The following is a 13,520-nucleotide window of genomic DNA, read 5'->3' as shown; positions in this document are numbered from 1 at the left end:
GGGGCAGGAGGAAACTTGAATATGTTCATGTGTTTGGATAGTTGGTGATGGGTAGGTTGACAGTGCAAAGAGTAAACATATAGGTAAATTTAAAGACTTTTTTCCTCATTTTTTAATCTTTAAAAAGATAATTCACTGTTATCAAAAATATTAATATACTGTAGAGTTTAAAACATATGTGGAAATAAAATGTATGGCAAAGTAGTACAAAGGATGGGAATGGGAAATGGAAATATTTTGTGAGATTCTTTCAAGGAAGACAGAAAGAAATAGAAGAAGACCAGAAAAGAAGAACAAAGATATACAGAACAGATGGAATAAAGCAAATGGTAATTAATAACTTCCCAAAACAGAAAGCACCAGGTCAAGATGGGTTCACTGATGAATTCTAACAAACATTTAAGGAAGAAAATTATACCAGTTCTCTACAGTCCCCTTCAGAAGACAGAAACAGAAAATATTCCTAATTCATCCTGTGAAACCAGCATTACCCTAGTACCAAAACGAGACAAAGACATTATAAGAAAACTACAGACCAACATCTCTCATGAACTTAGATGCAAAAATCCTCAACAAAATATTAGCAAACTGAATCCAACAACATATAAAAAGACTTACATACCACAGTTGTCTTAGCCTGTTCAGCCTGCTATAACAAAATACCAGAGACTAGGTGGTTTAAAAACAACAGAAAGTTTTTTGCACCGTTCTGGAGGCTGGGAAGTCCAAGACCAAGGCACAGGCAGATCTGGTGTATGGTGAGGGCCTGAGTTCTGATTCACTGGTGGCACCTTTTTGCCATGTCCTCACTTGGTGAAAGGGACCAGCTAACTCTCTCTGAGGTCTCTTTTATAAGGGCATTAATCCCAATCATGAGGGCCCCACCCTCATGATCTAATCACCTCCCAAAGGCTCCACCTTCTAATACCATCATCTTGGGGGTTAGGATTTCAGTATATGAAATTTGTGGGCATAAGAACATATAGGCCATAAAAACAACCAAGTGGGATTTAGCCTAGGTTCGCAAGGATGGTTCAACATTCAAAAATCCATTAATGTAATCTACCACATCAACAGGCTGAAAGAGAAAAATCACATGATCATACAAATAGATGCAGAAAAAGCATTTGACAAAGTCCAACACCCACTCATAATAAAATATTTCAGTAAGCTAGGAATAGAGGGGAACTTCCTCAATTTGATAAAGAATATCTACAAAAAACCTACAACTAACATCACACTTAATGGTGAGAAACTAGAAGCTTTCCCATTAAGATCATGAATAAGGCAAGGATGTCCCCTCTCACTACTGGTTTTCAACATCATACTGGAAGTGCTAGCTAATGCAATAATATAAAAGGAAATAAAAGGGATACAGGTTGGGAAGGAAGAAATAAAACTCTCTGTTCACAGACGACATAATTGTCTGTATAGAAAAGCCATAAAAATTACCAAAGAAACTTCTGGGAACTAATAAATTATTATAGCAAGGTTGTAGAATACAAGGTTAATATACAAAAGTCAATCACATTCCTATATACCAGTAATGAAGTGAAATTTGAAATGTAAAACACATTACCATTTATATTAGCACTCAAAAAATTTAAATATTCAGATACAAATCTAACAAACTATGTGCAAGATCTATATAAGATAACCTACCAAACTGTTATGAAAGATATCAAGGAATAACAATAAATGAAGAGATATTTCATGTTCATGGATAGGAAGACTCAATACTGTCAAAACATCAGTTTATCCCAAGTTGATATATAGATTCAACTCAAAGCCAATCAAAATCCCAGCAAGTTATTTTGTGAATATGAACAAACTTATTCTAAAGTTATATGGAGAGGTGAAAGAACCAGAATAGCCAACTCAATATTGAAGATCAAAGTTAAGATTGACATTACCTGACTTCAAGACTTAACTATAAAGCTAAAGTAACCACATAGTGTGGTATTAGTGAAGGGATAAATAGATCAATGTAGGAGAATAGAGAGCCTAGAAATACACCCACATGAATATAGTCAACTGACCTTTGACAAAGGAGCAAAGATAGTTTTTTCAACAAATGGTGCTGGAACAACTGGATATACACATGCAAAATAATAAATAAAAATAAACAAAGGCTTTACACCTTTCACAAAAATTACTCAAAATGGATTACAGATCTAAATGTCAAATGCAAAACTACAACTCCCTAGAAAATATCATAGGAGAAAACCTAGATGACCTTGGGTATGGCAATGACTTTTTAGATACAACTCCAAAGGCATGATCCATGAAAGAAATGACTGATAAGCAGGGCTTCATTAAAATGAAAAACTTCTGCTCCACAAAAGACAATGTCAAGAGAATGAGAAAGCAAGTCACAGATTGGGAAAAAATATTTACGAAAGACACATCTGATAAAGGATTGTTATCCAAAAATATACAAAGAACTCTTAAAATGCAACAATAAGAAAACAAATAACCTGATTTAAAAATGGGCCAAAGACCTCAACAGACATCTCACCAAAGAAGATATAGACGAAAGTAAGCATATGAAAAGATGTTCAACATCATATGTCACGAGGGAATGGCAAATTAAAGCAACAACGAGATACTACAACACACCTGTTAGAATGACTAAACTCCAAAACACTGGCAATACCAAGTGCTAACATGGATGTGGAGCAACAGGAACATGCTGCTGGTGGGAATGTAAAATGGTACAGCCACTTTGGAAGACTATTTGGCAGGGGGTTTTTTTTGAGTTTTTTTTTTCTATTTGGCAGTTTCTTACAAAACTCACTTTTTTTTTTTTTTTTTTTTTGCGGTACGCGGGCCTCTCACTGTTGTGGCCTCTCCCGCTACGGAGCACAGGCTCCGACGCGCAGGCTCAGCGGCCATGGTTCACGGGCCCAGCCGCTCTGCGGCACGTGGGATCTTCCCGGACCGGGGCAGGAACCCGTGTCCCCTGCCTCGGCAGGCAGACTCTCAACCACTGCGCCACCAGGGAAGCCCCAAAACTCACTCTTACTGTACATATATTTTCCTTCCTACAGTTTCCTGTCCTAGAAACTCAAAGTCCTCTTTGTCTTGTTCCTTCACAAAAAAAATTTATTGTTCATTGTTGTATAAGCTCAAGTTCTAACCACATCTTTGAGTTACTCATGTCTGAATGCTTCCATGTATATGTGCAATGCATATGTTAATACTTCTATTTGTTTTTCTCTTGCTAATCTATCTTTTGTTAGTCTAATTTACAGGGCCCCAACTGAAAACTTAAGATAGGTAGAGGAAAAAGACTTCTTTCCTTCTGCTTAAGAGGATTATTTAAGAGGCACTCTTTAAGGGAATTCCCTGGTGGTCCAGTGGTTAGGACTTGGCACATTCACTGTTGGGGCCAGGTTCGATCCCTGCTTGGGGAACTAAGATCCCACAAGCCGTGTGGCACAGCCAAAAGAAGAAGAAGAAAAAAAAAGGCACTATTTAAGAGGATTTGTTAAAATACAGGATTACTAGCAACAAACCATCTTTAAAACGTCTAAATAACTTCATCAAACACTAAAAAGCCAAATGGCATGGTTTCCCTCCATACCATTCCATTTCAGAAACAGGGGTCAAATGGATACTGAACCACACACAAAATGGCCATTCAAAACTTCTGGGAGACTCTGCAACCTCAGTGCAGTTAATAGGCAAGATCCAAGAGAAGGGAACACATGAATTCATTAAGGCAGCTGGGGGATGTGGCAAGAGAGAAAGCTTTAGCAATGTAGCTGTGGTACCTTTATTTCTGATAAAATAGTACAGACTGCTCACTACTTCTTAGTGATAATAAGCAAAAAGAGGCTGCAGATGACCTCATCCAACTCCCTCAATTACTGATATGAAAACCAGGGCCCTGTGGAAAGATTTTCTTCTGATATCCTAAGGCCTTCTAATTAGCAAGTTCATGTTTTAGTAACCAAACTCCAGAATTCCTGCCTCACAATATTTTCTAGTTTTTATTTTCCCAAAGCTTTGAAGCCGTGTGAAAAATGCAGAGAAAGGAGGAAAGTCTTTAGAAAATTTCAGTAGAAAAGGAGTCTGCTGGCAACATCTGACAGGGATCCTAATGTGGCTAGAAATGAACGGGAGATGCCAAGGGAGTTGTGAGGCTGCCACATCAAAGTCAATCTATCTGGGCTTCATGGAGGGGGAAGTGGGGTCTTCAAGTTCTATCCAAGGCCAATGTACTGGGAGGTTGTTGGAAAGGGCCTGTTAATTTTGACCTTGGGCTAGTCCTTTCCTATCTCTGATCCTCTGTTTCCTGATTTGTAAAATACAGATTAAGTGCTCCTAATGTTATGATTCTACAAAATGTCAGAATTAGCTAAGTTGCTTAACAGCACAATAATATTAGTGAGTGGAAGGTGAGAAGTGAAAGAATTACACTGAACAAGTATTTTTAACTGATTGAAAGAAAAGATAGGAGCTTAAAAAAAATAAGTTTAACTTTTTTAAAAACAGAAATGAAACACAGAAGGACCCTCTGGGGCCATCCTAGGTACAAAGCCTTTCTGTATCCCCTATTTCTTGTTTGTAGGAAATAGGCTTCATTCAGCCTCCTTGACCTTCACTGAGTTACAAAGGGCAGATTCAAACAGTTGCTAATCAGGGAAGGGAGGGAATGCAGAAACAGGGGAGGAGCAGTCAAGAAACAATAGTGCAGGGCTTCCCTGGTGGCGCAGTGGTTGAGAGTCCGCCTGCCGATGCAGGGGACACGGGTTCGTGCCCCGGTCTGGGAGGATCCCACATGCCGCGGAGCGGCTAGGCCTGTGAGCCATGGCCGCTGAGCCTGTGCGTCCGGAGCCTGCGCTCCGCAAGGGGAGAGGCCACAACAGTGAGAGGCCCGCGTAACGCAAAAAAAAAAAAAAGAAAGAAAAAGAAACAATAGTGCAGCCTTGGGACACGGTCCTGGTTCCTCCTCAAGGAGGAATGCAATATCTTTGCATTCTTCTGTAAGAACTAAGGCCCCCACCCACGTGGAGCATGGTAACTTCAGGCTGAGCACAAGATTTCTGAAACACCTCCCTGTTACCTCACTACCAACCAGTCAGAAGACAGTCATACAGCGCTCACCCCAAATTCTGCCTATAAAAACTTTTCCCTGAAAACCATTGGGGAGTTTAGGTTATTTGAGCACAGGCCACACATTCTCCTTGCTTGGCTCTGTAATAAATATTTCTCTGCTACAAACTCCAACGTTTCAGCTTGTTTGGCCTCACTGTGTGTAGTGCACAGGAACTTGTGTTTGTAACAGAAATACAAACAAACTATTGCATTAGTTTACTAGGACTACAATAACAAAATACCACAGACTGAGTGGCTAAAGCAACAGAAATTTCTTACAATTCTGGAGACTAGTCTGAGATCAAGGTGTCAGTAGGTTTGGTTTCTTCTGAGGCCTCTTTCCTTGGCTTGCAAATGACTGCCTTCTTGCTGGTCATTCCTCTGTGTGTGCCTCCTTGGTCTCTCTTTTGTGTCCAAATTTCCTCTTATAAGGACACCAGTCAGACTGGATTATGGCCCACCCTACCCTAAAAGCCTGGGTTTTAACTTACTTACCTCTTTAAAGATCTTATCTCCAAATACAATCAATTCTGAGATTCTGGGGGTTAGGACTTCAACATATAAAGGGGGCATACCATTCAGCCCATAACAACCATCTATTCTAATGTTCTCATTTCAAAACACTGTGACCAAGTGCACACTTCTGGGGAGGAATTATCTTAGGATATTTTTACATACTTTAAAATAGGATATATATACTGCAGTTAGTTGAATTACATCAATAATATTTTCCTATAGGTAAAATACCTTATACTTAGAAAGGTAGTTAACAAAATATACTTTTTGTTTAATTTGTCTTCACAAATAGTATTTATTAAGTAGTTTATTATGTGATTTCTGTGAAAATGTAATATAGAAGATTTTCTTTAAAACAAATTTATAAAACTCTAAAATATCATTAGTATACAATCCTAAACTGAAAAGTTTAAAACAGACTAGTCTCATTTTACATGGGAAAAAGATATGAAAAGAGTAATGCTGCTGCTTGACCCCGACTGATTACTAATAATACTCTTCCCAGAAGATGATGGTGTATGAGATACAGGACTCAGAGGGCAAAACTCACAAAATAAGAAAAACAGAATGTCTTAGAATTCTACTTAATGATGCTTATGTTTGGTTGGATAGCTGTTTTAATTACAATTTCAAGTCTTACAGATACAGAAATTCTATTTTTTCCAGAATGAACATGTATATCCTTATAATATAATAGGGAAGAAAAAAAACATTCAATTTTAACTATTGAACCCTTTTACTTTTTGAGCTTAGCGGTCAACATTTTTTTTCTCTTCACAGCCTAGCATTCATCTGATTCATTAGCTTCTCCAATTTGATTGCTAGGGCCATGTTTCCTTTAATCTTCAATCTTCCTGACATGAATGCTATTGTTGGTTTTAGTTTCCCTAAAAAGAGAAAATGAGAGAGGAAAAATCAGCCATTAGTGCCCTTAGGGACGTACCGCTTCAAGAACATGCTTATAAAAAGAATCTCTGAGTTCTATAAACCTCTGAAACACAGAAATTTCTTTTATAGCATCTTTTTATCAGTATCTTGGGAATCCCAAATCCTAGATTTAGATGTTAACAATATCTTGTAATATGAGAGATAATATAAAAGCAACAATCAACAAAAGATTATACCAAAAAGCAGAAGATGCAACATGTACAGTACACTAAAGAATAGATGGCCCTCAAATGAATTGTAGTAAACAAATACTATCTATTTTAGTTATTTTCCAATCTATTATAGTTCATTAAACTCGTAACATTTCAAGTTTAGAGTCAAAAAAATCAAATGGTATAAATGCATAGAATTTTCTTAAGAAATGACATTAAAAGTATACTGTATGGACACAGTAGGTCTTAGCAGTATTTTAACCACAGAAATGCCAGAATGTAAAATGGTGGGCATTAAAACAGAATTGTAGCTAATAACAACATATAATAAATAGGAGCTCCATGAAGGGAGGGAACTTTGTTTTTATTTGCTACTCTCATTTCCCAATCTTTTCACTGTTAGGCTTCAGCTAAAAAACTGGCTCCTTGCTCTCTCACTCTACAGTGAAACCCACCAGTCCACAGCCCCACTCATGCATACACAGCTTCCAATCAGCTTTACATAGCCTTGCTTGTTAAAGATGAATGGGCAGCAAATGGAGACCAGGGAAAAAAAATCACCCCAAAACCAAAAACAAATCAAAGCAATTTGGGGGAAACAGAGACTGCAGGCATAGAAGAAACAGAAACGAGATAAATGAACAAACTAAAAATTCTGTAAATCATGTGCTCATTGATAAGACAAGCTGTGACAATGTATCAACAACAGGATGCTGGAAGAAAAGGGGTGAGGAGGAGAAGCACAGGAAATGGATATTGAAAAGAGAGGAAGTGGGAGAAGCAGGTGAAGGGGAATGGAATGGGATAGAGTGAGGATGAAGAAGGGTGAAGTAAGAGACGAAAAAAGAAGCTGAGAAAACATGAGTGAACTCCTGGAAATTAAGATTTTGATATATCCACAATATTAGAAAGTAACAGAAAGGAGACACTTGCAATCTTCTGGTCACAGCAGTCTCTCGATTGCAAAATTCCCCCTCCCGCTATTACAAAAGCCTCTATGAACCAGCACCCCCCCACCACAATAATCTTTTGAAATAAAATTTTCCTTACTATATATACATATATTTTTAAAGGAAAGAATAAGGCCCTAAATGTAAGGTGATTAAATCATAGATTTAATGTTTTCTTCAGAAAGTGAGAACTGAGAAAACTGAGATAGCTATCAAAGAAATAATATAAGATACATTTCCAAAGAGCCCATCAAGTATCCAGGAAGATGAATGAAAAAAAGCCTTGTATCACTGTGAAATTTCAGAACACTACAGAGAAAGAGATGATTTTGATTCCAAAACTTCCAGAAAGGGGAGTGGTGGATACAAAAGATTAAGAATAGTATCAAATCCTCCATGGTAATCTTAGAAGATGGAGCAATGACTTCAATGACTTCATTTTCTGAGGGAAAATGAATTGCAACACAGAAATCTCTACCCAGACAAATAATCAATGTGTTGGGATAATACAGGTAATTTTAGATACTCACAAAACTTGCCGCTTATATATCCTTTCTAATGAAGCTACTGGAGGATGGGTGCCACCAAAATGAGGATGTAAACCAAGAAAAAAGAAAGGGATACAGGAAACAGGAGATTCAATGCAGGAGAGAATTAAAGAAATTTCTAGGATCACAGCTGTGTAGCAGACTTAATGAGCTATCTGTTTAGAACCCATTTCTTTTTCTTTTCTTTTTTCTTTTTTTTTGGCCACACCACACACCTTGCAGGATCCCTGACCAGGGACTGAACCCGGGGCCCCAGCACTGGAAGCACGGAGTCCTAACCACGGGACCATCAGGGAATTCCCCAGGAGTTATCTGTTTGGATTGTAATAAGAAGACAAAGAGCTCCAGAAAAAAAGTACACTGACAGGTAATCTGACACAGGGAGAATGAATTCTTAAAACTCAAAAAAAAAAAATTAAATTAAACAGATAAAAAAATCCAGTTACCATGGGAAAAGGACCTGAATTGACATTTCTTCAAGGAATATACACATGTGACCAATAAGCACATGAAAAAAATGTTGAACAGCATTTGTCATTAGGGAAATGCAAATCAAAACCACAATGAGATATTACTTCATACTCACTAGGATTGCTATTGTAAAAAAACAAAAAACAAAAACAAGTGTTGGTGAGGGCAAGGATACAGATAAATAGAAACCCTCATATGTTGCTGGTAGGAATGTAAATGTTCAGGTGCTGTAGAAAACATTTTCGCAGTTCTTCAAAGAGTTAAACATAGTATTACCATATGACCCAGCAATAAAGAGAAATGAAAACATAAATCTACACAGAAACTTGGACACAAATGTTTATAGCAGCATTGTTTATAACAGCCAAACAAAATATCTTTCAACAGATAGTCATAAAAAGAAATGAAGTACTGACACATGCTACAACTTAGATGAACCTTGAAAACATTATGCTGAGTGACAAGAGCCACACACAAAAGGTCACATACTGAATGATTCCATTTATATAAACTATCCAGAATAGACAAATCCACACAGAGAGAAAGCATATTAGCAGGTCCCATGGGAGGGGGGAGGCTGGAATGGGATGTTACTTAAATGGTATACAGTGTTCTTCTGGGGTGATGAAAAAGTTTTGAAACTAAAGAGAAGTGGTGGTTGCATAGCATTGTGAATGCACTAAGTTAAACAGCATTGAACTGTACACTTTACATGGTTAATTGTATGTTATGTGAATTTCATCTCCATTTTTAAAGAAGAGAATTAAATACTGCTACATCAAGAATGAAACCTGAAAACAAGCTAAAAGAAGAAACACACTGCAAAGAAGCCAGTCACACAAAAAAATTCCATATATATGATTCTGTTCACATGAAAGTCCAGAATAGGGAAATCTACAGACACAGGAAGTAGATTAGTGGTTGCTTAGGGCTAGGGGCAGGAGATGGGGGATATGGGATTAACAGTTAATGGATACTGGGTTTCTCTTTTTGAGGTGATGCAAATGTTCTAAAATCAACTGTGGTGATGGTGGCGAACATCTGTGAATATGCTAAAAAAACAGTCAATTGTTTACTTTAAATGGATGAATTATATGGTATGTGAATTATATATCAATAAAAAAATAAAAAAAGCTATTGACATAGAACAATAAGTCAAATTGGTAATTAAAAATTTTCCCACAAAAAAATCCCAGGCCCAAAGAGCTTCACTGGTTAATTCATAGGATATAAAATTTACACAAAAGTCAAATGTATTTATGTATACTAGCAACAAATAATTAAAAAATAAAATTAACACAATAATTTCATTTACAGTAGCATTAAAAAAGAATGAAATACTTAGGGGAAAAAAGCATGAACCATAAAAGAAAAAAATGAAACATTAGACTATCAAAACCAAAAACTTTTGCAACTCAAAAGATACCACTAAGAAAATGAAAAGATAAGTCACAGACTGAGAGAAAATATTTTCAAGTCACATGCATCTGGAGTTTATAAAGAACTCTTACAACTTAATAGTAAAAAGACAAGTCAATTTAAAAACGAGCAAAGGGCTTCCCTGGAGGCGCAGTGGTTAAGAATCCACCTGACAATGAAGGGGACATGGGTTCGAGCCCTGGTCTGAGAAGATCCCACATGCCGAGGAGCAACTAAGCCCATGCGCCACAACTACTGAGCATGCGTGCCACAACTACTGAAGCCCGTGTACCAAGAGCCCGTGCTCCGCAACAAGAGAAGCCACCACAATGAGAAGTCCGTACACCACAACGAAGAGTAGCCCCCGCTCGCCACAACTAGAGAAAGCCCACGCACAGCAACAAAGACCCAACACAGCCAAAAAGATAAAATAAAGAAAGTAAATAAAAATGAGCAAAACATTTGAATAGACAGTTCATCAAATATAAACAGCTATTAAGCACATGGAAAGATGCCCAACATTATTAATCATTAAGAAAATGAAAATTCAAAGCACGAGATACCACCACACACCCACTAGAATGGCTATGATAACAAAGACACTGCCATTTGTGACATAATGCATAAACCTCAAGGACGTTATGCTGCATGAAATAAGCAAGACACAAGAAGACAAAAACTGTATGATCTCACTTATATGTGGAATGTAAAAAAGTCAAACCCACAGAGGCAGAGAGTAGAATGGTGTGATGTTGGTTTCCGGGTACAAACTTTCAGTTATAAGGTGAATAAGTTCTAGGGATCTAATGTTCAGCACAATGATTATAGTTAATAATACTGTATTGTATATTTGAAATTTGCTGAGAGTAAATCTTAAGTGTTCTCATGACAACAAAAAAAAGGTAACCATGCAAGGTGATGAATATGTTAATTAGCTTGAGTATAGTAATTTCCTAGTGTATACAAATGCCAAGTCATCATGTTATATACCTTAAATATATACAGTTTTTATTTATCAATTATACCTAAATAACACTGTAAAAAAATAAAAGGCACTAGTAAGTGCTGATGAGGATTTGGAGAAACCTGAACCTTTATACAATGCTGACAAGCATATAAAATTAGTGCAGCCACTTTAGCAAAGTTTGGTGGTTTATTAAAAAGTTACATATCAACATACCACATAACCCAGCAATTCCACTCTTAGAAATCTACCCAACAGAAATGAAAATATATATCCACACAAATATGTGTATGAAAATATTCACAGCAACATTGTTCATAATACCCCAAAACATGAAACAACCCAAATATCCACCAGCTGCTGACTGGATAAATATGAAGTATATCCATACAACGGAATACTACTCAGCAATAAAAAGGAACTGAACTACTGATACATGCTACAACGTGATGGATGAATCTCAAAAGACTTATGCTAAGTAAAAGAAGCCAAATACGAAAGACTATATACTTTATAATCCCATTTATATGAAATGTCCAGAAACAGCAAATCTATAGAGACAGAAGGCAAGTTAGTGTCTGGCTGGCTGGGCAGTAAAAAGGGGGATTGACTGCAAAGGGACAGAGAATTTTGAGGGAGTGATAGAAATGTTCTCAAACTGGATTTTATTTATTTATTTATTTGTTTGTTTGTTTATTTATTTATTTAAACATCTTTATTGGAGTATAATTGCTTTACAATGGTGTGTTAGTTTCTGCTTTATAACAAAGTGAATCAGTTATATGTATACATATGTTCCCATATCTCTTCCCTCTTGCGTCTCCCTCCCTCCCACCCTCACTATCCCACCCCTCTAGGTGGTTACAAACCACCTAGCTGATCTCCCTGTGCTATGCGGCTGCTTCCCACTAGCTATCTATTTTACATTTAGTAGTGTACATATGTCCATGCCACTCTCTCACTTTGTCACAGCTTACCCTTCCTCCTCCCCATATCCTCAAGTCCATTCTCTAGTAGGTCTGTGTCTTTATTCCCGTCTTACCCCTAGGTTCTTCATGACCTTTTTTTTTTTCTTAGATTCTACATGTATGTGTTAGCATATGGTATTTGTTTTTCTCTTTCTGACTTACTTCACTCTGTATGACAGACTGTAGGTCCATCCACCTCACTACAAATAACTCAATTTCGTTTCTTTTTATGGCTGAGTAATATTCCATTGTATATATGTGCCACATCTTCTTTATCCATTCATCCGATGATGGACACTTAGGTTGCTTCCATGTCCGGGCTATTGTAAACAGAGCTGCAATGAACATTTTGGTACATGGCTCTTTTTGAATTATGGTTTTCTCAGGGTACATGCCCAGTAGTGGGATTGCTGGGTCGTATGGTAGTTCTATATGTAGTTTTTTAAGGAAACTCCATACTGTTCTCGATAGTGGCTGTATCAATTTACACTCCCACAAACAGTGCAAGAGTGTTCCCTTTTCTCCACATCCTCTCCAGCATTTACTGTTTCTAGAGTTTTTGATGATGGCCATTCTGACCGGTGTGAGATGATATCTCATTGTAGTTTTGATTTGCATTTCTCTAATGATTAATGATGTTGAGCATTCTTTCATGTGTTTGTTGGCAATCTGTATATCTTCTTTGGAGAAATGTCTATTTAGGTCTTCTGCCCATTTTTGGATTGGGTTGTTTGTTTTTTTGTTATTGAGCTGCATGAGCTGCTTGTAAATTTTGGAGATTAATCCTTTGTCATTTGCTTCATTTGCAAATATTTTCTCCCATTCTGAGGGTGGTCTTTTGGTCTTGTTTATGGTTTCCTTTGCTGTGCAAAAGCTTTTAAGTTTCATTAGGTCCCATTTGTTTATTTTTGTTTTTATTTCCATTTCTCTAGGAGGTGGGTCAAAAAGGATCTTGCTGTGATTTATGTCATAGAGTGTCCTGCCTATGTTATCCTCTAAGAGTTTGATAGTGTCTGGCCTTACATTTAGGTCTTTAATCCATTTTGAGTTTATTTTTGTGTATGGTGTTAGGGAGTGTTCTCATTTCATACTTTTACCTGTACCTGTCCAGTTTTCCCAGCACCACTTATTGAAGAGGCTGTCTTTCCTCCACTGTATATTCTTGCCTCCTTTATCAAAGATAAGGTGACCATATGTGCGTGGGTTTATCTCTGGGCTTTCTATCCTGTTCCATTGATGTATATTTCTGTTTTTGTGCCAGTACCATACTGTCTTGATTACTGTAGCTTTGTAGTATAGTCTGAAGTCAGGGAGCCTGATTCCTCCAGCTCCATTGTTCATTCTCAAGATTGCTTTGGCTATTTGGGGTCTTTTGTGTTTCCATACAAATTGTGAAATTTTTTGTTCTAGTTCTGTGAAAAATGCCAGTGGTCATTTGATAGGGATTGCATTCAATCTGTAGATTGCTTTGGGTAGTAGAG

At 37.2% G+C, this 13,520-nt stretch overlaps 1 protein-coding gene across 2 annotated transcripts in view; it reads right to left on the bottom strand.

The window, feature by feature from the left end:
- Positions 1-6,213: 6,213 nt before the first annotated feature.
- HSDL2 (hydroxysteroid dehydrogenase like 2) overlaps positions 6,214-13,520 on the bottom strand; it is a 73,223-nt gene continuing 65,916 nt past the window's right edge. For both annotated transcript variants that reach the window (XM_079706849.1, XM_079706850.1), the window contains exon 11: positions 6,214-6,506. In XM_079706849.1, coding sequence (XP_079562975.1) covers positions 6,394-6,506 — 113 coding nt within the window. In that variant the 3' untranslated portion in view covers positions 6,214-6,393. The remainder of the gene's footprint in view (positions 6,507-13,520) is intronic.

Source organism: Hyperoodon ampullatus, assembly GCF_949752795.1.
Source record: "Hyperoodon ampullatus genome assembly, chromosome: 6".
NCBI lineage: Eukaryota > Metazoa > Chordata > Mammalia > Artiodactyla > Ziphiidae > Hyperoodon > Hyperoodon ampullatus.
The sequence above is the reverse complement of the archived record's forward strand: the minus strand, read 5'-3'. Positions and strand labels throughout refer to the sequence as shown.